The sequence below is a fragment of the Zalophus californianus genome, chromosome 3 (assembly GCF_009762305.2).
Source record: "Zalophus californianus isolate mZalCal1 chromosome 3, mZalCal1.pri.v2, whole genome shotgun sequence".
Lineage (NCBI taxonomy): Eukaryota > Metazoa > Chordata > Mammalia > Carnivora > Otariidae > Zalophus > Zalophus californianus.
This window is the reverse complement of record NC_045597.1, coordinates 118,311,324-118,338,807: the sequence shown is the minus strand read 5'-3', so window position 1 is coordinate 118,338,807 and position 27,484 is coordinate 118,311,324. Positions and strand designations below refer to the sequence as shown.

General features: G+C 39.9%; 1 protein-coding gene across 1 annotated transcript in view; it reads right to left on the bottom strand.

Moving 5' to 3' along the window:
- The window catches only part of FMNL2 (formin like 2), a 301,761-nt gene that overhangs the window by 69,227 nt on the left and 205,050 nt on the right, over nucleotides 1-27,484 (bottom strand). The window contains 2 exon segments of the mRNA XM_027589168.2: nucleotides 16,799-16,951; nucleotides 20,069-20,152. Of these exon segments, the coding sequence (XP_027444969.2) occupies nucleotides 16,799-16,951; nucleotides 20,069-20,152 (237 nt within the window).

Below are 27,484 nucleotides of genomic sequence, written 5' to 3'. Positions count from 1 at the left end.
AGATGCGTGGTATCATTTTTACCAATCTTTCCTGCCGTGGATCAGCAAGCGGAAGCCCAAACAAATTGCAGCCACACAGCAGGTAAAAAGTAAGAGACAAGACGCCAAGTGTCCTCACTGGGATGCTGGGCAGTTTCTTCTTACAAGCTGCAACTCACAATGTCAGGTGATGTGAAAAAGCTACTGCCTACAGCCATCTGTTCCGGCAAGTTCTTTGTCGAATGCTCATTTCCGTCACCCTGACAGCACTGGGTCTAGATAGGTGCCATTCCCCCACTCCCACCAATTATTTCACCAGGCGAGGTTAAGGCATCTTTTTCAGAACACCATGGTCAATGCACTCGGTAAGCAGTTTTGTTTTGTTTTTTTAATATTTTATTTATTCATTTTGGGTGAGTGACAGAGATGGGGCGGGGGAGGGGGGAGAGGGACAAGCAGACTCTGCACTGAGCGCAGAACCCGACGCTGGGCTCGATCCCACGACCTTGAGATCATGACCTGATCTGAAAGCAAGAGTCAGACGCTTAACCGCTTAACCAACTGAGCCACCCAGGTAAGCAGTTTTCTTTTTAAATCTTTACCCTGTATCACTTATCAGAAAAATGAAGTTTTTTTAATTTAATGTAATTTAAATAATTTAATGTAATTTAATTTTTAATCTCATTTAATTTTAATTTATCCTATATCATCAGAAAAGTGAAGTTTTCTTTTTAAATCTTTATCCTGTATCACCTATCAGAAAACTGAAGTTTTTTTTAATTTAATGGGAAATTTTGCTCCATATTTTGGAACTCTTATTCTAAGAGAATTTTCTCTCATTAAGTAAATACAAGCCAAAAGAGGTCACAACTCTTTACCTCTGCAAATACAAATATTTGCAGATAACCTAATTTAGGATCACATTAAATCTCTTTGGCTTGATTTTAGGGACTGTGCCATGAGTTAGCTGGCACATTCATCTACTCTTCAACAAGCACATATTGTGGAATTTGACAATCTATTTAATTAAATATTCGGTTTATTTGCTTTAATTATCACCTGATTGACTTATCACCTTTTTTTTTCTGTTTGCATAGTTTTAAATTCAGCTCTAATGTATTGGGAGTACCCAGAAAACATGTCCCTATGTAGCTGGTTTGAAAAGATCCCTTTAAATTGACCCTAAAATACTAACGGAGTTAAGACTAACAATTTCCTGGATCCACTTTAACCACAACAAGGACACCTGGACAAGGTGAGCCATCTAAAAGCACTGGCCTTGATTAAGGAGTACACTTGTGTTATGATGACCACAGGATGATGTATGGAAGTGTTGAATCCCTATATTGTGCACCTGAAACGAATATTACACTGTGTTAACTGGAATTTAAATAAAAACTTAAAAATAAAAGTACTTGCCTCTGATGTTCTCCACCAGCCATAGGAAATGAAACTAAAACTCATGTTTAAGCTCCAATGTTGATTTTATTGAACATCTCCTGTTTATGCTAAACCTACTAAGTGTTAAGGAAAAACAAAAGATAATGAAAGAAGTTGCTTCTGCCTTTAAGGACTCACCGCTTAGTTTAGGAAGCAAGAGATAACTACATTGATAGCCCCTGTATGAAATGTGCTCTGCCCACACTCCAACCTCAGCCTGGCCTCATGTACAAAATAAACTCAGCAGGACACACACCTGCACAGCACAATATGGTGGAGTGATGACAGTCACGTCTCAAAGAAGTATCATACTTAAAATCCCCATAGAGTGAACCTTTCTTCAACTGAGCCAGATTTAACTGAGTTAATAGAGACCTATTCCTGGAAACGGTCTTTAGGCATATGAAAGGTGTTTTTAAATAGGGCTCTGATTCAAGAAGTCAATCTAAAAGGGATGGACAAATTGTAGGGTGAGTCTCATAAAGGCGACATGACAATGAAGATAATTGAACATGAACTATTACCAATGCATCTCTTGCATTGTACCCATCTCTTGTAATCCTTGGATTCATCATTTTTGTATTTTAAGTGTGGATGTGTGTTACTTTCCAAATAAAGAAAAAAAAAAGCTGCACAAAAACAAACAGTTGTAGATGGTCTAGGTTTAGATTCCCCTAAAGACAGAGGGCCAGCTAAGGGTGTGATCGTAATGCCTTTTCCACTTCAATCATCCTGTAGAATGTTTCCCAAAAGGCCTCTGATGTGGAAAGCTGGTCCTGCTCTACCCTCATAAAGCAACGTGTAGCATTTCTGGGATGAGGCCAAATTCCACAACACATGTAACAAAAGAACCCAGTATCATCAGAAAAACTGGACTTTGAAAAAAATCTCATTCCCTGGTGCTGCAAATGTCCACCTGGACATCAAGGAGGCTGAATACAATGATTAACAGTTTCCACAGACAAAGGATGAAGGTAAGTGATCAGTGCCACAAAACTCCACCAAATATATGAGTCACAGATTCCCTTAATGTTGGGTTGGAAAATCAGCAATAATCAGTGACCAATTAAAAACTCAAACAGCTCAAAACCAGTCATCGCAACCAAATGCACAGGTGCTGTTGCATAATCACGCTGACACATGTAAATAAGGTTCACTCTATCGTAGTTGAAAGAAAGGGTGGATAAAGCAGCCTGCATCCAGTTCCACGCTATAGGCTTCAGGCTAAACCCTGTTTGCCTTTCACAAGCACCGATCATCCTAGTTCAGCTGTTTGAAAAGACTTTCCACAAAGACCTGAGCTTTACAAGGGATTAAGTGGGTGACTCAGCAAGAGGTATGGGTGCTTCCGTGGTAATCTAATAAACTTGGCACATGTACCATTACAGAATTATCCACAGTGAAACCAATTGCTACAGTATTTCCTTCCTGAAGTTATTAGGAAACTTCTCATAAAACAGAGACTATTTGAGCAGAGCCAGATTGAAGACCGTCGCTCTGGTTCACTGTGGTGTATTTAAAAGGCCCCAGTGAGAGGCAGCACTCATTTCTCCCGGTCTCCTACGGATAACTGAGGCAGATGAGCCACACTCCTGACCCACGTAATAGGTTTTGAGTGATCCCAGGTTCTGTCAACAGCTAATGGTGTCTGTTCCTTAACAGAGGCTTCACACTGGTTTCTTCGCTAGTTCTCTAACCGCACAGTACATCATAGCTTCATCTAGGAGGAGGAGGAAAAGAGGCTTGGAAAGAACTTCATTCCCATTCTGCCCCTCTGCGGGCTGCCAGGCTGATGGTTTCCACTGTGATTATGGAGCTACTGGTTTTCGAGGCTACTGTGGACCTAGAGAGGGAGGGAGGAGAACAGGGCAAGTGAAATGCCACAAAGCCAGCTGTTGCTACCGAGATTCACTCGTTTTTCCTAAATAAATGCTCCCCAGATTGCTGCAAGACAAGCTAATTTCTAGAATTCTGAAACAGTTGACTCTGGCATATTTTGCCCATCTCCTCATTGTTTTTATGGATGACAGCATTCAAAGAGTCCTGACTCCCTCATTTTCACTGACCTCCCTATCAGACATTTAGAGATCATTTTCTGCCCAATGAAGTCATTCTGAATATGTGTCACTAGTCCTTTAAATTAATGCGAGCAGGTCTAATGAGGTCCCGAAACAATTCAGTCTCTCTGGTGACTCAGGGCAACTTCCCGGAGACATGAATCTTGGAGAGAATGCCCTCAGATTCCAGAGGGAAAACCAAGGGAATAAACTATTGAACGGAGGGATTGTGAACTAATGCTGGAAGTACAGGACCTAAATGCAGGCTGTCCCGAGAAACTTTCTTTGCCACTTTGGACAAGGCAGAGCTTTGGGGCTCTGGATGCCTGGACACAAAAGATGGTTTCCCAGAGGCAGATAACAACCTGAGTCCAATTTTTGGAGTACCTGCTATTTGTAGGAAAAAAAAAAATGGGAGATGAATATTTAGGGATTTTTTTTTTTTTTTGAGGTCTCAAGATTTTTAAGGAAATCCTGTCTTTTGAGAGGTCATTTTGACCAAAACCTTTCAGGGAAACTAATACCACCAAATTTCTCAGACCCTCTTCATCAACTTTGAGAACTGTCTGCTATCCTGTCAATCACTGAATTCAAACTAAAATGTTACCCTAGCATTTGAAGATGAGACACTGTCTTGGAGGGAGTTGCCAATCAGAATTCACAAAATTCTGTGGATATGGAAAAAAACAGATCACAAAAATAACCGGAGATCAAAACCAAACAGAAATGACTCTAAGCACTTGTATTAATTGTATGCACCAATAGTTATATGCACACGAAATAATAAAGTTCTAAGTCAAAACTACTGTAATAGGCAGACAAAACTAAGCAATTTCTACAAATACCTCTTAAAAAACATATACAAAACATGTGCTGTTTAGTACTACGGTGACACCTGCCATCTGAGCCACCTGCTTCATGAGCAGCAATGAACTTGCCGAGAAGCAGGTGGTGAGCAGCTCAACCTGCCTGGCACTGGCAGCAGGGGCCACAGGGAAAGAAGGTGTTTTAAAAGCCTTTCGGAATGACTGAGTGAGCTCCAACCCATCGACTTACTCTAGTAAAAAATGACAAGGCAAGTCAAACCCGAATTTTTGCCTCCAGAAAAAAGAGAATGGCAAGGCCAGCAAAGAAAACCCAGGGAAGCAACAGTCTTGGAATCTTCTTGACTACAGATTAGATACACAGGAATTTTTCTTGCCAGGCACATGTTGGCTGCCTGACATACATGTAACGCTTGTTAGGGTTCTGGTTAGAGTCATGCTGCGATGTCCTTAAACCACTACTCATTGTAAGAGGGTTTAAAAAGAAGCTATAGTAATTTTGAACTAGTTCCTCATCGTTAGGAATACAACAAATTAGACTACATCAAACTAAAAAGCTTCTGCACAGAAAGGAAACAGAGTGAAAAGGTAACCTATGAAATAGAAGAAAATATTTGCAAACCATTAATACCCAAAACATATAAGGAACTCCACTACTCCACTACTCAACAGCAAAACAAAACAAAAAACAAATAACCCAATTAAAGAACAGGTGAAGGACCTGAACAGACATTTCTCCAAAGAAGACATATAAATGACTGACGGTATCTAAAAAGACGCTGAACATCACTAATCATCAAGGAAATGCAAATCAAAACCACAATGTGGGGCGCCTGGGTGGCTCAGTTGGTTAAGCGACTGCCCTCGGCTCAGGTCATGATCCTGGAGTCCCGGGATCGGGTCCCGCATCGGGCTCCCTGCTCGGCAGGGAGTCTGCTTCTCCCTCTGACCCTCTCCCCTCTCATGCTGTCTCTCTATCTCATTCTCTCTCTCAAATAAATAAATAAAATCTTTAAAAAAAAAAAAACACAATGTGACATATCACCTCACTGCATCAGGATGGCTGTTATCAAAAAAAAAAAAAGCAATAACAAGTGTTGGCAATGATACAGAGAAAGTGAAACCCTTGTGCACTGTTGGGGGGGGAATATAAATTAGGCAGATACTATGGGAAAAAGTATAGAGTTCCTCAAAAAAATAAAAATAGCACTACCATATGATCCAGCAACCTCATTTCTGGGTATTTATCCAAAAGAATTGAAATCAAAATCTCAAAGAGGTATCTGCACACCTATATTCCCAGCAGCATTATTTGTAACAGCCAAGATGTGGAAACAATCTAAATGTCCATCAACAGATGAATGGAGAAAGAAATTGTGGTTAAATAAAGAAATAGTAATTAGGTGACATGGCAGAGGTGTTAGCTAATGCTATTGTAATCATAAGGCAGTATACAAATTTTTTCAAATCAACAGGTTGTACATCTAAAACTTACACATTACATAATTATAGCTCAATAAAAAATATTACATATACACACACACACAAAATATTAAGTCATGAAAGACAAAGAAAGGATGAGGAATTGTTCCAAGTTAAAGGACACTACACAGACACAACTACTAAACACAATAAATGATCCTTACAGAGTTTGGATAGAGTTTAAAAAAAAAAAAAAAGAAATGGAAGGCATGGGGTAACTGATGAAACTCTCAGACTGGACTAAGAAACAGTCTCAATATTAAAACAGTCTTATTTTGATAATTGTACCATGGTTATGTAAGAGTGTGTCCTTATCGTAGGAAATCTACACTAAAATTAGGTGTAAAAGGACACAATTCTGTAACCTGCTTTCAAATGATTAGAAAGGGTGTATGTTTACAAAGCAAATGTGTAAAGAGTAAAGTAAATGGACAAAATATGAATTTTTGAATCTGTATTAAGAGCGTAAGGGGAATCACTATACTCTTCTTATAATTTTTTAAAAATTTTAAATGTTACCAGGATGCCTGGGTGGCTCAGTCAGTTAAGCGTCTGCCTGCTGCTCAGGTCATGATCCCAGAGTCCTGGGATGGAGTCTGGAACTGGGCTCCTTGCTTAGCAGGGAGTCTGCTTTTCCCTCTGCCTGCCACTCCCCCTGCTTGCGCTCACACTCTCTCTCTGACAGATAAATAGAATCTTTAAAAAAAATAAATGATATCAAAATAAAAAGTGAAAAGGAAACATACATATATCTAATGGAATATTATTTAGTCTTTAAAAAAAAGGAAATCCTGCAATGTGTACCAATATGGATGAACCTTGAGAACGTCCTGCTAAGTGAAAAAAGCCAGGCCCAGAAAGACAAATGCTGTATGAGCCTATTTAAAGGTATCTACAACAGTCCAACTCTTAGAAGCAGAGAATAGAATGGTGGTTGCGACAGGCTGAGTGGCGGGGGGACACTGGGAATTCTTAATCAATGGGTATAAAGTTTCAGTTATACAAGAGGAGTAAGTTCTAGAGATCTGCTGTACAACATTGTGCCGATAGTTACCAATACCATACTGTACGCTTAAAAATTTCTTAGGAGGGTAAGATCTCATGTTAAGTGTTCTTACCACAATAAAAAAATAAATAAATAAAAGGAGATGGGGCTCCAGGAGATGGGTGGCTCAGTCAGCTAAGTGTCCAGCTCTTGGTTTCGGCTCAGGTCATGATCTCAGGGTCCTGAGATCAAGCCCTGTGTCGGTTCTGCACTCAACATGGGGTCTGCTTAAGACTCCATCTCCCTCTCTGACCCCCCCATCTCTAAAATAAATGTAAAAAATAAAAATAAAATAAATAAAAATTTAAAAGGAGGGGTGCCTGGGTGGCTCAGTTGGTTAAGCCACTGCCTTTGGCTCTGGTCATGATCCTGGAGTCCCAGGATCGAGTCCCACATCGGGCTCCCGGCTCAGTGGAGAGTCTGCTTCTGCCTCTGACCCTCCCTCCTCCCATGTGCGCTCTCTCTCTCTCTCTCTAATAAATAAAAACCTTTAAAAAAATAAATAAATGTTTTTTAAAAATAAAAAAATAAGAGGGGTATATTAAAAATAGGTGATAACCATAAGAATGAAGGATACAAAGCATGTCCATGATAATTCTGGAAATACAGGAAAAAGAACACTACTTCTGAACAAAAGTTAGATGTAATCAACAATGGCAAGCACTTAGTAAACACCAAAATGGAAGCTACTGCTCACCCAGTGATACTTTGCAATAAGCCTGATCAGCAATCTATTGTTTTAACAACATATCCGTATTTCTAGACATTGACATCCTCTTGTGTGTGGGTTGTGGACAGGTCTGCCTCTCCCTGTAACCTTGTACTCTCCACCGACAATATATTACTGCAGAACCTTGAATGAGTAGTTCCTGAACTGACCTAAACCAGACTTTCCCAGAGTCTGGCAAAAAAGGTTTTTCAAAAGTCTGTAGACCTTTCTTGCCAATACGTGTGAAGTTTGTACTACTGAAGTCCTAACGGCAACAGGCAAAAGGAAAGGTGTATTTTTTTCTCTTAAAAAAGTATTTTCAAACAGTCTAACTATTCAGATATCAAACTAATATCTACCTATAAACAAACAATAGTAATTAGAACTTCCTTGGAAGCTTAAGATAAGGGTTCAACTCAACCGGGATGCAATGCCAACTGGCTATTCACATAATTTGGCCTAATATTACTAGTCTTTTAGGGTTCCAAGGTCTGGCCTTAATATAACTTTACCAAGATTTGGGGTTTTAGGTTTCCTCTGTCACCCTTCAGACATGACATCACTTGGGCATATTTCTTCTATCAATTAAACTCATAAAATATACGATGCTAAGAAAAATGAAGCAAGCACGTTCTGACGGTCTCCACAGCCAAAAGAAACAGAGCTGAAAGAGTTGAACCCAGACAGTTCAAAGTGGAGGTAAAGAGAGAGAGGGAAACAAAGGATGGGGAAGGCACAGGGAGACAGAGACAGGCAGACACACAAACCTCCTAATGAACTTTATCAGTTATTGAAAGTTTCCATTTGTCTACATTTCCCATCACAGGACCAGCTAACAACTAGAACAGAACCTATGAATCAAAATATTTCCATATATACTTTTTGAACAGAATAAGTGACTAAACAGGCTGCCAACCCATCATATGAATGGAGAGCCAGTATTCGTCTGAATTTTCTGGTTTTTCATTATATTCCCTTTGACAAAGGCATTTGCTATTGAGTTGCTAATTAATCTGTATATATTCCTATGTGAGGCGTGTTCAAGGAAACCATCTCTCTCCTGTGACCTTTAAATAGAAATATTTCTATGTTTATCCCAAATTACCCCCCCTTTTTCACAAACCTTCAATAGATCATTGCCAATGAGCTAAAATGACCATTCCTTAGCCTGGCCTTCAAAATATTACATAAACTGGCTCTAAACTGCTTCCAGCCAGACTCATCTATTCACTGTTTCCTAAACAAACCATGTGGTCTTAGCACTGAGCCACTGCTCATTACCATCTCCCTCCTTCCCCCGCTTCCATAGCCCCTCCTCCAGGTCTTACTCACAGCTTTTCCACAGCCAGACCACATCATGAATCTCCCCTAGGTTTTATCGTCACTCTAGCCTTGAAAGCTCCATACTTTGGTTTTGGTTAGAGACTCAGGACACTTAGCATATGCCAGGGTGCAAGAACACACATACACATGTTTTCTCAATCAAATCATAAAAACACTTGACATAGGAGTCAGAAGACTGATTCTAAATCCTGGCTCTATCACTAGGTATGGATAACTTCTCTGAGCCTTGGCTTCCCCATCTGGAAAATGGGACTAATAATCCTTGAATACCTCCCAAAAGATTTCATGAAGATGTGTCCTTTATCAGCCACAGATCTTATACAGTGTAAGGATCTTTTTTCTTTTAAGATTTTATTTATGTATTCATGACAGACAGAGAGAGAGAGAGAGAGAGAGAAAGAGAGAGAGAGGCAGAGGCAGAGGGAGAAGCAGGTTCCCCGCTGAGCAGGGAGCTTGATGTGGGGCTCAATCCCAGGACCCCGGGATCATGACCTGAGCCAAAGGCAAACGCTTAACCGACTGAGCCACTCAGGCACCCCAGTTTAAGGATCTTTCTGTATGTTATAAGTCATGCTGATGAAGGTACAGGACCACAGCTGTAGGAAGTTCCGGAGTCATCTTCCATTTTTATCTCAATCCTATGTGATTAACACTGACTGACTACTCACTATTGAGCCAAGTTCTTTACAGGAATTAATTTAATCTCCTAACATGGGCGGCAGGTCCCAGAGCCTATCATCTCTACCAACCAGAGTACCTGTGAGACAGACCCTCAACAATGCATTGGCCAGGTGACTTCCATATCATAGCCTCTCTCAGTTGGTCCTCCATTGGAGGAAAGACCCAATGAAGAGATGGAACAAGTGAAATCCGTGTTTCTCATAGTGGGAAATGCTTGACAAATCTGCCTGTATGGTACACCACAAGCTATAATTAAAGCTGTCACCATTTTCACTAGCAGGGCCATTAAAACAAGCTCCCAGCTGAAAAGTTGAAATGCACATTCTTAATCCAAGTACAGTTTTCTCTTTTTACTTCAAATAAACAAATACAAAAATCTGAAACACAACAACCCAACACCTTCAGTTGTTTCTGCTTACAGAATGTGCTGAAAAGTAAAACTGAAAGTCTGTAGTTGCAGATCATTTTTACAGAGTCTGCAAATTTAGAAAGTCTTTATAGATAATTACTGCATTTTCTGGAACCTCAGATCTTCAGGACAAAAGTCTATCAGGTTAAAGAGTTTCTTCAACATCTCTCTTCCCTCAGAAACAATATTCAGGTGTTACCTATAATGACTGGCTTCTTATTCTTTTTTCTCCCACTCCTTTACTCTTACCCCCCTTTTTTTTTGCCTTTTTAACCTTACTTTACCTTTATTCTTTACTTTCCTTTTCTCTCTTTCTAAATTCAGTGTTAATAAAAATTTCAGTCAGTATCTGTCATCTTATCTGATGAAGAGAGAACTCAAACTCTGAGAAAAAATTTTTAATATATTTTTCTTTGTAGTTTTCCCCCCTGTAAGTTGGACCTTACGGAAATAGATTAGATTTCTCAATATCGTTCCATATGGAAAGTTAGAATACAAGGAGTTAAGAAGAAGGAACATATGTAGAACAAAATAAAGATTACAACTCTCAATACTGAAGACTATCAAGGATCTGAGTTGATTTTGTCTAACCTGGGGGGCAGAAGAGGGAAGAGAATAGAGAACAGTGATCATTTTAGAAATTATATCCCTAATTTATATAAACTGGACAATGAAAAGAACTGAGTTCTCCTTGTTGTGAATCAAAGTAAAAAGTGCTTTAGCTTCCAACTATACAATTCACAGATCTTTTTTATCTCATACTGTAGTGGTTTAAAGTTAAGAGGTTACATGATTTTCTTCCCCCAACAATTAAAATTGAAGGTAAAATGCTACTGTTGAAATAAAATAACTTGAGGGCGCCTGGGTGGCTCAGTTGGTTAAACGACTGCCTTCGGCTCAGGTCAAGATCCTGGAGTCCTGGGATCAAGTCCTGCATCGGGCTCCCTGCTCAGCGGGGAGTCTGCTTCTCCCTCTGACCCTCTCCCCTCTCATGTGCTCTCTCTCTCTCTTTCTCACTCTCAAATAAATAAATAAAATCTTAAAAAAAAAAAAGGAAACAAAAGAACGTAAAAGCGCTTCCGAGAGCTCCACTCTTCTAGAATACCGCTTACTTTATAAGCAAACTGGTACAGAGTCAGTGTTCCCATATATCTACATAAAATCAGGAAAACTGTGAACACAAGCATTTATTGCAATCAAGCCTAATCAAATTATGGGCCAATGGTGCACACACGGAAATCGGTCTGCAGGAACTAGGTAACTCCTTGGAGAGTAAGGTCTTAGTGCAATGCCTCATTGACAAACCGCAGCCAACTAATCACATTCGAGAACCCTTCCAGACTCCAACTTTGCTATTTCTACTAATGATTCTATTTCTCTCCTAATCAATCATATGCAAAATTTTCTCTTTACCACTATGACCACCAAGTCAATTCTGGAACATCTTCTTACTTAGCTTTTGCTCTATGTTTTTCAGGTACCGCCTGCATAGGTCCAAGCAATAGCAATCTTTTCCTCCAATCAACACCCAGTACATTCCCCCCAGACCCTACACACCTGAAAAGATCAACCACCTCATGTGACTTCCTATTCCACTGCCTACCAGATAAAAACCAAATTCCAAAATTCAAGGTTCTTTATTATGTGGCCTCTCCCTGGTTCACAAGTATATGCTACATGTATTTTAGGTCAGTTCTAAAACATCATAAAAACAAAAATTTGAGAAAAGCTCACTCATAATCTCCCCTTTGGTTAAAAAAAAAAAAAAGTCACTTTTTTCATTTAATAAGCTTCCCCCCTTCAATGCCTTCCCATCTGCAAATAGGTAACAATGAAATTGTATAAATACAGAACTGTTTGTCTTACTCCTGTCATTTGTTTAGGAAACACTTTTTTCCTCTTTTGTGTTAACTTGTTTTGTAATAGCTAGATTGACCAGCTTTCTAACCAGCACACTAACCAAGGTCTCCACTAGATCCTCTGGCATCTTTGTGTGAAGTAGAAAAAGGCACAAATTCTGAGAAGGATTTGCAAAAGCCCCTCCTGCAGGGTACAACCCCCATAAAGACACGTGGACAGCCTGATATTAAAACAGGCTCTTTCTGAAGGAGAAGAATATCATCCTGTGCAGGATGACATGGTTTGGAAGTTGGAGTCAGGCTGGCTCACTTCACACCCTACCTCCTATACTCGCTGTTTGATCCCAGGCAAGCTGCTTAACCACTAGAGACCTCGGTTTCTTTTCAGGGATAACAGTCGTCATATCTCATAAAACCACTGTGAGCGGGAAATCACCGAAGGCCCTCAGAACAGTGCCTGGCACACAGTAGACACTCAATGTTTTCCTCCCCAATAAAAACTATATCAATGTTATCTACATCTCTGTGCCTATTTTTAAGATTTTATTTATTTGACAGAGAGAGAGAGAGACAGCGAGAGAGGGAACACAGGCAGGGGGAGTGGGAGAGGGAGAAGCAGGCTTCCCGCGGAGCAGGGAGCCCAACACAGGGCTCGATCCCAGGACCCTGGGATCATGACCTGAGCCGAAGGCAGACACTTAACGACTGAGCCACCCAGGCTTTCCTCTGTGCCTATTTTTAAATTACTTTAAAAAATTAGTCCCACAGGGGGGAAAATGCTTATCAACAAGGATCTAAATTTGAACTCTTCATCTCTTCATGTAAATTCACTAAAGAGAGAGGTAGTCAATAGAATGATGACTATTCAGGAAATGCCATTCCTTTAAGATAATAATCTCAAGAAAAACAATGAAATTTGTTCTGGGGGATCTCAAGAATAAATACTTACAGAAGTTAACATCTTAGAGGAAATGTGGGTGTTGGTCTCCTCACCACACTGGGAAGGGTGAATCGGGGTGACCCTCAAGGCCTTTCCAGCTTTGGATGTATATGACCCAATCTCGCCATTTAAATCACCCTCTACCCCATCACAAAGCTTCTGCTCCAGAAAGGACAGGTTCTTCCCTCTTTCCCAAACATGCCTGACCTTTGATGTAAGCTTTTGCTCATCTCATGCTTCTTCACTTTACTTCCACCAGAAGTACTTTCCTCACCCCAAACGTCAACTCTGGCGTCACCCAAAGTCCCATTTAAAATCTGACCCTTTCAGGGCGCCTGGATGGCTCAGTTGGTTAAGCGACTGCCTTCGGCTCAGGTCATGATCCTCGAGTCCCGGGATCGAGTCCCACATCGGGCTCCCTGCTCAGCGGGGAGTCTGCTTCTCCCTCTGACCCTCTTCCCTCTCATGCTCTCTGTCTCTCATTCTCTCTTTCTCAAATAAATAAATAAAATCTTTAAAAAATAAATAAATAAAATAAAATAAAATCTGACCCTTTCTTCCAGGCTCAGCGCTCCATGGATTTCTTTAAAAACTCAAAACATTTATTTATTGTCTATGTCACTCCTTATTTAAGTCTAATGGCATGAAGTAATCATTCTTAAAAATTAAAAAATTACTTTCTCTTATATCTGAATACAACCTTTGTCTTCAAAAACCCAGCATGTACACATGTGCATTTACAGCATCATTTATTTTAGCTACCTATAGCCATGTTAACAGAAATCTTTACTGAAGGCACACAAGACTCTAAGCTTACAAGACCACACAATTCCGGTCTCTACTGCATCAATATCAACATTGTTACCACTGGCCAAGCTGACAAATTCATGTAATACAGCATTTAATAGCTGATATAACTGAAGGTGAACGTCATGTTCTAAAATTTCTACTAATCCATTTTAAATAGTTAAAAAATAACGTCTGAATAGAAAGAGGAGAGTGTGCGTCAACATCACAATTTTCTTTAAAAACGGTGTTTTTCTTTTTCTTTAATCAAGCCCCATTTACAAAGTGTTTTTAAATTTCTTGAAATCTCATTTCCCCTTCCAAGTTTAACTAACACTTTTTGCCAAGTGATAGAGGATAAGATAACTCAATCTACATTATCATCTGGAGATTAAGACAAGGAACTAAAATCTACATTTGAATAAAGACATATTCCCATCAAACAAAGCTACCAGAAAAAGCTACAGAACATGAATACCCTTCTATGCTTTCCCAAAAAATTGCAACATGAATACAATACACCTTACAGGGTCAAATTCTTAAATTGAGGAATCATAATATGATAACAAGAGTGCATCAAAGTTTAAAAGGCAGTGGGCTTCATTCCAGTACAGGGTGATGGAAAGCCATGAGGTTATCATATTATAACATGGGGAGCAGTCGCTATACCCTGCCACCATGCACGACGAGCTCTCGTGGGCGTCATGTTCACCAGTGACTTACGAGATGTTCCAGTTTGAAGCCTCATCATCAGTGTGTAAACTGAAGCTGCTCCAGAGGCAACAAGGAGAGAAGCAGCTCTGGTGGCATTTGAACTGAAGATACTCAGGCAGAGAAACCCATCTGGTGGTGGTGTAAGGAATGAATAGAACAGGAGGAAGAGGAGACAGTAGGATGAGAAAGGACAAAGTAGAGGAGGCAAAGACAATCAGAAAGGAGATGGCAGAATGGAAAAGAAGGACAATGAAATGAAAGCCAAAAAGTGAAGGAAGTATGGGGAACAGAGAAAGAAAAGGGGAGAGGAGGAGGAAGAGAAAAAAAATGTAAACAATCTTTGGGTCTATGAACAGCAACATGTACCATACGCCTGTACTTCTGATTGCTGTTTGTTTGTTTGTTTAAGTCACAGATGCTATCAAATGACCAAATACAGAATTAGAATCCAGGCACAAATCCACGAATCACAAGAACTGGAATATCATTGATATACATTGTTTAAAAACAAAAACAAAAGTCTAAGCTTCAGGTCAGTAAGGGGGCATGAAAGTTACTGCCACATTGATTTTCTTCAGTTACTAGAACCCATGAAGGAAGAGTCAAAGGAAACCCAAATGTTCCATTCCTCAGCCCGAAACTGTTCAAACGTGAGACAGAAGAATGGGATGTTGGTTTCTTAGTTGGTCATCTTCTAGCACATCTGCCAACCAAAAAGGTCAGATACTTGCTGAGTTTCTCAGAAGAGCATTTCCATCATGTCTATCTTTACACACTTCGGGTCTATTTTTCCAATTTGAAATGAATTCTAGCGAGTTCTACCTTGAGCCAACAGTCAAGCAAGTCAGGCTAGACACGGATCTCCCTGTACTATGCCTTCTAGAGTGCAGGACTATAGTTCTCCTCAAATCGAAGATATTCCCATATTTTATTGACTCTTCCACAATGTGCTCTCAATGAACAGTCTTCGATAATTCAAAATTAGGCCTAACGAATTAGTAATCAGAAAAACGAATCCTTATTGAGGTGGTAGCTGGCCAATAGGTGATACATTCCAGGTAAGAAATGATAAAAAAGCAAATTAAAATGTGCTTTGTGATTAAATTCCTTACATATAATTATATCTATACTAATGGTAAGAATTTCCATTTCACATACAAAGGTCATTAAGGGAATTCTTCACACACGACTACCCTTTCTTCAACTTCTAAATCAGCCTTGTCCACATGTAAAGTTGATGCAGTCTAGCTAGTTATAGAGCTCTTGGCCTGTTGCAAATACCACAAGATGGACTGAAACACTGTTCTTCATTATTATTAAACCATTCAAAACCCATTAATATTTTTGGCATTTCCAAACATGGAAAATCTGAATGGTTGATTGGAAGCATCATATTCAAATACCAAACCCTTCGGCAAAACTGAACTTCATTATCAAGATATTAACTTTCTTTGACCAAAACCCAAGTCAAAGGGACAAGAGGTAATTAAAAGACTAATAATATGAAAAGTCTGCAAGCCACACTTTCACTGATTTACAACTTGACACATGGACCCTACTACCAATGACCCAATACCTATGGGAACCTTCAACACTGACAGGAACAACATCCACTTGCCAGATCAAGCCTGAAGTAAGTGACATAAATTTTTCTAGTTACGAAGAATAAGCAACAGTGGGGAAGGGGGGATAATTAATAAAATGTTTATTCAACTATTTATGAACTTGCTCTGGATGTCATCTCTATGTTGACAGGCAGGAGTTCTGATTTACCCATCCATGTATCTTAACTCTAAGTACAGTGCCTGGCAAATTATGGAAGCTCAAAAATATTTTTCAGTGAATGAATGACTGTAGGTATGAGTGAATAAACAATCTCAGTGATATTATACCCATTAGTCGTATAGGCGCTCAGCACCCATCCTTCCTTAGCATGGTGACATTTCAGCCATGAAAGACTAGAGAAGAAGCCTTAGGAGGAAACAAAAGGTTGACAACTGAGCACACTTAACCAAAGGAACACTGCCTAAAAGCATTTAATTAATAAAAATGATGACTAGAGCATTTTGCACCTCTAAGAACACGTCCCACAGAACACACGCCTGAGCTACCACTGGAAGAAGGGAGGGGAGAAGCATATAAAGAGTCAACAAGGAATCCCTGAGATCCTCAAATCTCAAGAGGTGCTGCCTCTACCCAGAAAACAGAGCCAATCACGAAGTCAGCATCTCCCTGGTTTCAAAAACTTGTCTATGGAGCCTGCTGCGCTCTATCATTCGGCAGCAGAATTCTCTTTCTGCACCAGATGAAGGGCTGGTGTTTCCCAAAAACTATTTAAAGCTGTAGAGTATTGTCCAAGAGATGATCCCATGAACTGCCGAAGAAATTTCCCATTTGCATCCTTGCAGATGCAAGGGCTGTGTGGAAAGATACAGCACTGCGTAGCCCAGGATCATCAACAGAAGCGAGGCACTTGCGGTCCCAGCGTCGCCTACCGAACGCGCCTCCCTCCTGGTTCCCAGAACTCACCTCAGCGCAGAATGTCTTCCCGAACGGGACACACTGTTGCCCACGGGGGAGGGCAGGTTGCTCCCTCTGTGCAGATCCTCGATGGACCTACTCCAGGGCTTTGATTTGTCCACCGAGCTCTCCACAGTGCTTTCCACGCTTTCGAAATCAAAACTAAAACAAAAGAGAAATGCCACTGAAGACTTAAAAGTGGACAGTCACACAAATACATGGATGTGCCTAACTGGCTCCTTCCTATGATGCATCCACGCCCGATAATGGGCAGTCCTTGCAAACAAAGAAAACCGAAAAGGCAATGCAAAAAGAATTTCCACGGACTCAGAGTTAGCTTCGAAAATCCAAAATGACAAATACTGGGCAAGGCAAAAGAAGAGTCGAAAAAATAAATAGTACTGTATTATTTGTATTTTACCACAAGGCTTACTAACTTACCAATGGCTAACACTGCTATGGTGAAAGGGGAAGGACAGGTCTTACAGCTGTCTTCATTTTGCTTTAACAAGTCAATATGTAGGCTTATACTAATTTATTCCTACCCATCAATTTTCACTGAGCATTTTCTCCTAGTGCGTTGGCAAGTGTACTTTTCCAACCATATGTGATACATTACTTGCAAAGTTATGGATTTGCTTTGATTTTGGAATCTCTTCCCAATGTGGTGCTCTTTAAAGCAGGACTGGTGTTTCTCTGACATTTTTTGAGGTTATTACTCATGTTGACCATGTTAGAATAAATGGTAAGTTAAGTTGCTCATTCTTGTATAATTTTAGGAACAAAATTTTTAAACAGCCAGGCCTTTGTGTTCTGTGCATTTTCCCCTCCCAAAGACAGGAGCTCTGCCTTCTCAAAAAATTATATATATATATATATATGTGTGTGTGTATATATATATATGTGTATGTATGTATATATGTGTGTGTGTGTGTGTATATATATATATTTTATCAATTGTTTGTACCTCTAGTTCCACCCAGCAACACCTGATCAGACAGAGAATAAACAGAAGGCAGCTATAATTAATACCAGATGGAAAATCTGGGCAGCCATCTCAGAAAAGACAGCAACAATACATATTGGCAATAACAAGAATGATTCTTTATAAGGGTACCATTGCCAAAATAAAATATTTTGTTAGAACCGTCATCTGTAAACTAGGCGATGCTGTCCCTCTATTAAATACTAATCCAGGCGGCAGCCACTGAGGATTGTCAGTGAATGCATCTGGCAATTTTGTCACGCCTTTGGATGCAGGAAGCAGAGCTGAATAGGAAAGAGGTGGGATTGAGTAATCAAATCCTTAAACACTAAAAACAGAAGCCTACAAGTGATATTGGAAAAGGTAAGCCAAGGGGGCACCCCAAGATCACCCATGTCATCAACATTCTCGCCAAGTCACTCTGTAGTCCCCCACGCCGTTCTGCTGTCCCACAGGCTTATGCTCCTCTCAGGTCGCCCACCTCATGGAGCAGAAGAAGGAAATGCACACGTTGGTGAAGCATCCTGTTTTAGGAACGGAGCATGAGCCAGTTGGTGCACATTACCAGGGCTAGGACAGTAAGAAATTTTTCAGCCCATTAGTCTCAAGAAAGAACATAAATTATGTCTCTATATATAATTTGCTAAATTAAACAACACAAAACCAAAACTAATAAGCAGAGAATATAAAAGTAATGCCAAAAAAAAAAAAAAGTAGAGAAGGAAACCAAAGCTCTGAGTTCTGATCTGCTGGGTTTGATCTTACACTGTACCTAGAATTCCCTAATGATAGCACTGCCCTTTCCCATTGGTCTGAGGTGAGGGTACGTCTGGGAAAACTGGGTGCATAAGCTTTACTGTGATGTAGGTAAAAGGTTAATTACAGCCAACATGTAATACATAGCATGCCATCCTTTTCCATTACAAATGAAGTCTCTTAGCTCTTCCTTAATTCCATAACTTTTCCTCCAGATTTTAAACTATGCAGCAGGGTAATATTATCGTGTTTTGGCATATAATATTAAGTGTAAGAGAGGTTAGCAGTTTTTGACACAATGGACACAGATAAGAAACAACTTTGGAAGAATATGCTATAAAAATTAGGATTGTATTTCAGAGGACAATTTCTTAGAAAGATAAGAACTTGCCTATCGGTGTTTCTTACTCTACTCCGTATCATATACAGGAGATCTCAAACCTGAAACTGAACAAGTCAGTTTCAGTTTATACTGTAATTTTTGCATCCACTAAAAAGGAGTAATTACAGCTTCCTCCTCATGAATTCTCAAGGAAGTGCTGAGGATTATAACATCTGGTTAAGTCTTAGAACTTCTTTGGAGTGATGCAATATGAAAAACAAGTTACTGCTTTTAAAAGAAGCATTGAGGGGAGAAAAAACACCACCTGGGCCCAAATGTCTTCCGGTCAAATTAAAAATACAGTATTACTTCCTCAGTGTGTGTGTGCGTGTGTGTGTGCGCGTGTGTGTGTGCGCGTGCGTGTGTGCGCGTGCGTGTGTGCGCGTGCGTGTGTGCGCGTGCGTGTGTGCGCGTGCGTGTGTGCGCGTGCGCGCGCGCGACAGAGAGAGACAGAGACAATCTGTGGATACCGCAATATTCTTTGACTAAAGAAGGAAATTTCTGTTGTAAATCATTCCAGAAACCTAGCAAATGGGAAAATTTTATGAATTAACAAAAAACAAGGCTAAGTAAATTGATTTTCTTTCCTGCTCTACTGCAATTTTTCCCCTTCACCTTATGAAGGGGAAGTCAAAACAATACAAATACATATAAAGTAGAAAAAGGAAAGCCTCTTGTTTACTCTTTCTTCCAATCCCACTTGATTTGGTTTATCTGCAATCATTTTCTCTGCATTTACTAGCACATACAAATATACACATACATATACATACATATAATTTTTTTAACAAAACAGTTATTTTCTGTGTCTTGTTTTATTCACTCAAAAATACAGCATACACCTCTTTCAATGACTGCCAGGGTATTCTACCATATGGATATATGTAACCTGAGCACTATAAAGAAAGCACTTTTTAAAATAAGGACTCTACTCTAAGGGTGATTTTTACTCCCCTGTTTTATTTCTGCCTTAAAAACATTTCTAATAATAATTATGTGATTTGCTTTTAGTTACTTGAGTAGAAACAAGCCTCCTTAAACCTTACCACATCTGCTTCTGGGTTTCTCCCCTCAGTGCAGTATATAATTTTGCCACTCTCTTCCATCTTCTATGACCACATGAAATTCAAAAGCCAACAAGCCCAGTTTTACTTACGTGACCGCGTACTGCGCAAACGATAGATATTCCACTAGAACATCAAGACCTCTGTTTTCTTCGTTCAGAAACTCTCTGACCCATCTGTTAAAAAATAAACACATTACAGAGGTTCATCACACACTCTGCCATGAGAGAGCCCACTGAACACTGTTACTGTTCTGACAGAAACATTCACCAAAAGGAGTAATGGAGGAAGGCCCAGACTCCATCACACCTAGTAGGAACTTTTCCATAGAGCAACTAAGAAAACCACAGCATTTTAGGGCACCTGGGTGATGTAGTCGGTTAAGCGTCTGACTCTTGGTTTCAGCTCAGGTGATGATCTCAGGGTCCTGGGATGGAGCCCCGGGACAGGCTCTGCACTCAGCGGGGAGTCTGCTCCAAGACTCTCTCTCCCTCTGCTCCCTCCAACCCCCCACACACTCTCTCCCTAAAATAAATAAATCTTTCAAAAAAACCACCACAGAATTTCAACGTGCAAGAAGAGGGGGCAAAAGGTATACATGCGCTTCCCTTGCATTTTACTACTTAGGAAACTTAAGATAACGTGTAAGAAGTATTCTAAAAAAGGAACTTGCTAAATGTACATTTTCCACCACAACTGACCCACAGCCTGTTAAAGGAGCCAAGACTGCACAGGGAATGCGACAGGCACGGGACGTGACGACACACGCAGTGAAATCCAGGCATGATTCCAAATCCATATTCAACTCCTTCTTGGCACACTAAGCCATAGAAAACACTCAACTAGCCAATGAGAAACCAGTGTTTAGGGGCTCCTGGAAATTCAATAGGGATAATGCTTTGCTTAATTTTTTCCATGAATGTTAAAACCTCTTAAAAACTTGCAGGCACCACATAACATTGGCAAAGCCAAGACATGACATATCATGTTTTCTTTTTTTTTTTTTTTAATTCACTTTAAATAGTATCACCTTGCCTTTGAATGGTGGGTATGAATGCAGTTCACTGAGAATTTTTACTGGTTTTCATTTGTACTTCATAATAACTCCTAAAGATGAAGCAGAGTGGTCAAACCAAACCTTCAGGTATTGAAGATAAACACCTGTTAGCCCCCATTACAGATTTCCTCCAGGGCATTCCTCTTCAAAGAATGTATGATACCTGATTAAACCTTCTCTAGGTTTGAAAACTTCAATAAATAGTAAGTCAAAAGGTCTGCTACCATCACAGAAATGGAATTTGAGGTACATCCACCAAATGCATTCCAAAACTGGTTGCTTTCCTCCATAAGCACCAAGAAAAAAAAAATAGGCTGATAGCTACTGTGGAAGCCAGTTTTGTAAACTATTAGAACAACACAATCGAATTTTAACTTTAAGGCTGAGCAACCCCTCAAAATCTTTGTCATAAAGGAAGAAAAAAATCTGGTGGACTCAGGATGCCTGTTTTAAAATTCTTTTGGGGGCTCTTTCTCCTTTGTTTTTGTTTGTTCGTTTGTTTTACCCTCAAGCTCATTCTTTCTTGTAGTTCTATCATCTCCATGAAGCAAACTCAGGCTTGCAGGTAATCCCAGGGACAGCCAACCAGGAAAAGCAGACAGCTTATCTCTTTATTTTCCCCCACGTGCCTCAGGCATGCTATCACAAAATGTAGGCACCCAACACAGCCACAGGGAAGCAAATAAACTTTAATTTAAAAGAGACCTAGAGTGGCAAGTGAAAGAACCACCTGTCGGGCCTCGCAAGAGCTGGTCACTGGTCCCACTGAAACTTCCCTTCCAGACCACCACATACACCAGCTCCCGGCATCTGCCCCGGGATACTTTCAGCTGATTAATCTTAATTATTCTCCCTATACCACTAGATCTCAGGAGGCATGGGAGATTTTTAAGTGCTAATAACTAGAAGCCTTGAAAGAGTAAAATGAATGAATCAATGAATGAATGAATGAATTTTCTTTTTATAACTGGTAGGAGACTAAAGAAAGGCTGGCACTCACTATGAAAATGCATGGACTAGCTGCTCGTGCAACTCAAGCCTCTTACGCCTTCTCTAAGGCTTCTCCGTGGGTCTGGCCTGTGGGCTCTGGCCGCACCACTGAAAGTGGCCCTCAGTGGCAGATGTGCAGCAGGCCTCCCCGGGGCTGGGCACGGAGGTATTCATTTTAGAATGCAAAGACACCCTCCGCTCCAGAGTCTTCAGAGCCGCCTCAGTTCTACGTTTTCTATCCCAGTGGCTCATAAAAACACTCCTGTAGGAGCTGAGAACCACCACCATTGGAATGCCTTCCAGGTTGACTTCCCAGACACACAGCCTCTAAACAGTAGAAATGTCCGGGACACCCCGTGGACCTGCCATTTAACCACCAGCGCCTCCAACTCAGGGAGTTTAACCACAAAGTAGATAAGGAGACAAATGACTCACAAATAAGAAAATCAAAAAAAAAAAAAAAAAAAGGAAGGGGGGCGCAGGAAGTACCAAGTACATCTAGAGGCACAATTCTCTTGACTCAAAATGCTAATGTGCATATATTTTGATTCAGGGATAAAGACTATCATTAGCTTCTCTTTCTTCAGCTCAGCACCCTCATAGGCTCTTCCACCCTCACTTGCTGCCTTTGAGCGTTAAGTGCCTTAAACACAACTTTCAAAGGGCAGGAACAAGCCACACGGTCCCTAACAAGACGGCTGGAGTGTGACATGCCCTGCCTCTGAGAAGTCTGATTTCACACAGCTAACCCTCTTTTTCTAAGCCCCAAGATGCTCCCTGGGTCTTTGTTCTGGCCCAGACACCCCTAGGTGATTTAGGAAAGAGTAAGATAAAAACCCACCATGGTTGACCACTTTATCCTCTCTGTCAAATGATACCAGGTTAGCATAGTCATTGCAGCAAAAAGTCTATGGGTTTACAGGGAAAACAAAGCCTTCACATTCCCCCCGACCCCATCCCCTCAATCCCTGTCCCTGCCACACTTGGCATATTCTGTGTGGGAGAGAACAGAGGTGAGAGTCAACTTCCGGGGAAAGGAAACCAATATAGACAGAAAATGGGTGAAGATGAAAAAAGGGCAACTTTCAAAGCTATATCTTTAAAGGCATTAAAAAAATGGATGTCCCATTATGCAGATTTATGCAGGTGATCATGCAATGACATATCATAAATTTAGGGTTCCTCTAGTAAATTATTTCCATTTTTCACTTCTGTGCATGCTACACACACTTTTTTACATATTGCCAATACGCACACCGTTTCAAATTGGATGATGATAGGTTTTGGGAACTAGAATTATTTCTGATTCCAACAGCATGCATCACTTACTGAGTACCCCACAGATTCAGAGTAATTACCATATGTTGTAAATTTGAATTAGGCAAATTCCAAATCAGCTGCTCAGGAGCTGGAAGAAACCATGATAATGAAAAATAGCTCTGGAAAAAAAACTCTCATTCAAGGAAGGGATCTAAGTGCAGACGCAAAAGGCACTGTTCTATTGTAGACAGGTCAAAGCTGTTTCAGAGCTGCTGGTTTCTCTCCCCCTCCCCGGCCCCCCCACCCACCCACCGCCAATTTTAGAATCTCACTGTTCTGATCTAGAAAATGAAGTCTCAAGGGACCTTTCTGGCTCCAAATTTCTAAGATCAAACAAAGCAGACCCAAGATCACAAGATAAAGGAACAAGGGGTGAACTCCCTTTCTCCGTCTCCTTAGAGAGGTGCTTCTAACACAGGGTGGAAACCGCAGTTGCTGAAAAATCATGAAAAGAAAATCTCAAGAAGCAAGAGAAAGAAGGTAAGCATCCCCCAGATTCAGCATCAACTACCAAATCTATTCTGCAAGACAGCATCACAAGATGGTTCTCAGTGCAGCTCACACATCAGCAGGGGGCCCTGAGACCCTCTGAGGGGTTTGTGAAGCTACGATTTTCATAAAATATTAAGATTGTGGCTTTTCACGGTGCTGGCACCTGCACAGATAGTACAAAAGGAATGGTGGATAAAACTGCAGCTGACGAAAACTATACCTCTTTACTGTGTTCTCACCCCAAGCACTTGGAAGGCAAACAAAAAGTCAGCCTCACTTGAAACCGTCCTTAATGAAGCAATGAAAATTATGGATTTTTATTAACGCCTGTCCCTTGAGTTTACATCTTTTAAAATGTTCTATGTGACAAAATGGAAAGCCCAAATACAGCACTTCTGCTGCCTACCCTAGTACCACAGTTGTCTCCAGGAAAAGCACCTGTGCAGTTGTTTGAGTCACAGACTGAACGAGTTTTTTTTTTTTTTTTTGGTTTGTGTGTTTTTTGTTTTTTTACATATGAAATGGAAAATGACTAACAACTGTGGTTATTCTGTTTGGGTGTTTGGCAGACATTTTCTCAAAAGTGAATGAAGTGAGCCTGTCGTTTCAAGGAAAACAACTGACAGTATTTGTCGTCCATGATAAAATTTGAGGTTTCAACCAAAAAAAATGAAAATTTTGGAACACTTGTTTTGACCACCACAAGCTTGACAACTTCCCAATATTTAAAGTATATTCAGATGAGACTGGTAATTAATAATGAATGCAACTGTTTTTATATCGTAGAATAAAATGTCTCAGTTTTTGAAAGATCAGAATAATTCAGTGAAACAGTATTTTCCAAATGACCAATTCATGATGTTACCCAAAATTACGCCTGGGTAGAAAGACCTATTCAATTTTCAAAACAGCACAGTGAGTTTTAGTTTAACAAAGTACAAAAGCTCACTGATGGCGTTTGAGATTCTACACTGCAAGTAAGTCCAAGAAATTACCACTCCTTGAAGGATGGTGTACTATCAAAGAAGAATATCCACAACAATCTGAAAAGGTTACTTAACAACTACTTTTTTCAAGTGATGTATGTATGTAGGGCCAGGCTTTCTTCATATACATCTTCACACACATACACAACATATTACAACAAATCAAATGCAGACAAAGAAATCAGAATCCATCTGCCTTCTATTAACCAGACATTAAAGAGATCTGTAAAAATGCCCCCCTTGTCACTAATTTTTCCTTCTTGCTTTGGAAAATATTTTTCACAAAATATGTTGTCTGTGCTATATTTATTATTTTATATTTACGTATTTACATTATTTACTTTAAAATAAATACTAAAATTTATTGAATAAGGAAAGTTAACATTTATCAGTTTAAATTTCCAATATGGTAAATATTAAGAGAAAAAAACCCACATAAACAAAAGCATATTAAGGGTTCAAAATAATTTGAGAGTAAAGGAGTCCTGGAATCAAAAAAATTTAGTAACTTCCAGTTTAGATAACATCTGAACAATCTCAGTGCTTCTCAGTTATGTGGACTGGAGCGAGATAATTAATAGGTGACTTAAGTTTCCCCATCTATAAAACAGGGGCTCAGAGGCAAAGGCTAATAATAAAAAGATTTTTGTAAGAAATAACACACTGAACATGTTTAATAAATGATAAAATTGTAATCTTGAGGATTTCTAAGAATCAACATCTAAAAATGACTTAATCATAGGGTAACCTGATACACACATACCCCAAACATGTTGTACACCTGTTAAAACCAGCCTTACTCTTCTGTCTCTTACTTTTTGGTCTGGCGCAGCCAGCACCAGGTCACCGAGATACCGGGAAACGCAGGAGGGAAGACAGACCTTCACTGAGAGTTTCCGGGATCCTTCCCCTTTGTACAAACCTTGTCCCTGCCAACTGGCACATTCCTCCCACAACCTCAGGCTCATTCTCTCAGCTCCAATGAGATAAAGTGAAATGAACATCTTTCAGAACTTCTGTGTTCTCGCATTCAGGATGAAAAGTGATTTTCTATCATAATGGAGAGTTTTATTAAAATAAAGTACCTGGAAGGAGAGATAAACTATACCTCGGTGCCACGGAATAAAGCCCATAAACCTATCCAGCTCAGCACCATCACCACCCCTTGAATCTTGTCACCCTGACATACAAAATGTCATGACATTGGCCCACTCACACTGCACAGCCAATGTGTTCTCACAGTGCGTGGCTCCTTTCAACGTATTTCAAGTCATTTCAAGGGCTTGGATTAGTCCTAATCTAATTCTTCTCTTTTAGTATAGTTCCTAAGAGTAAGTGAGTAAGATTTTTTCTAGTCCAATTCTTATTTCAATTTGGCTGAAAGAAAATTCATTTTCTTTCTCAGAAGATTGCTCCATTTACAGAGTTTTAGGCTTATATCAATACTCAGAACAAACTCTTTGCTTGACAAAGCTGTAGCTTGGAATGTTATCTCAGCAAAGCCCCAGACTTTAAACTTAAAACACGAGCGTGTGCCAGTAATAACTTCTTCAGGACAAGTAGATATTTAAATGTAATTCTTCCTCTTAATTTCTGGGAATCACAATCTCCTAGGTGTCAGGGTCATTTCAGACAGAGAAAGTAACAATCTCTGTATGGAATTCCTTAGAGATACATACTATTGAATTATTATTATTTTCAACAAGCCTAACAACAATAAATTATATTTTGAGTAACTACTATGTATTAGACCCTATATTAGGTCTTTTATAAATTATCTCATTTAACCTTGCAACATTCCTATTGGCAAATATTATTATCCTCATTTTATAGATGAGAAGTTAACTTAGGTCACATGGTAAATAAATACAAAGACTTTATGTACTTTAAGTAATTTATTTAATAACTAATCAAGGGCATGGCAAAAATCTGAACCACAATCTCTCTTTCCGTAAGATAAATGGGGACCCAATTACCATTCTATTATGGTACCTCAACAAAGTACAATAAAATCTATGAATCCCTTAGATAGCCCACTGCATTCCAAGATTTCCTCACTGTAGTAATTGATTATTTTCACACTACTGAGTAATTCAGAAGATTTCCCAATCAAACAAGGTCAAGCGTGTTAGTTTCCATCAGAGTTAAGAGTCCAGCACAGGCTTGCTTGGGTTTTCAGGACAGTCGAAACAGGTCAAAACCCTGGTGTGTGGTTTCCTTCCATATAAGGCCATGCTGATAAATGGTTGCATACAACCAGACAATGCACCTCCATGAATGTTTCTGCTGCTAAAGCCAAAGCTTTCAGAAAGTCTCACACATAGGTGGTAGACATAGGGAAACTGCAGATGCTAAAGATCAAAGAAATGTGAGAATCATTCAACACCTGTATTTCGGATGCCTATAGCATCCGAAACAGCACACCACTCCGATTGCTTACAGATTTGCACTGGCTCCCGCCCAAACAGGGCTCTTCTATTCGGCCAACTCTGTATTGGAAATGACTGTCTTGCTTTGGTATTTGATGGTCAATTTCATGTTATTTCAGCAATGCTTGAAGAAATTCTCCTTGACAATTTGTAGAAACCCTGGCTGCAGCTCATTCCACCGTCGTCAGTAAGAAGAAGTGCCAACAGCACAGGTTTGGGCCTTACCAAATGGAA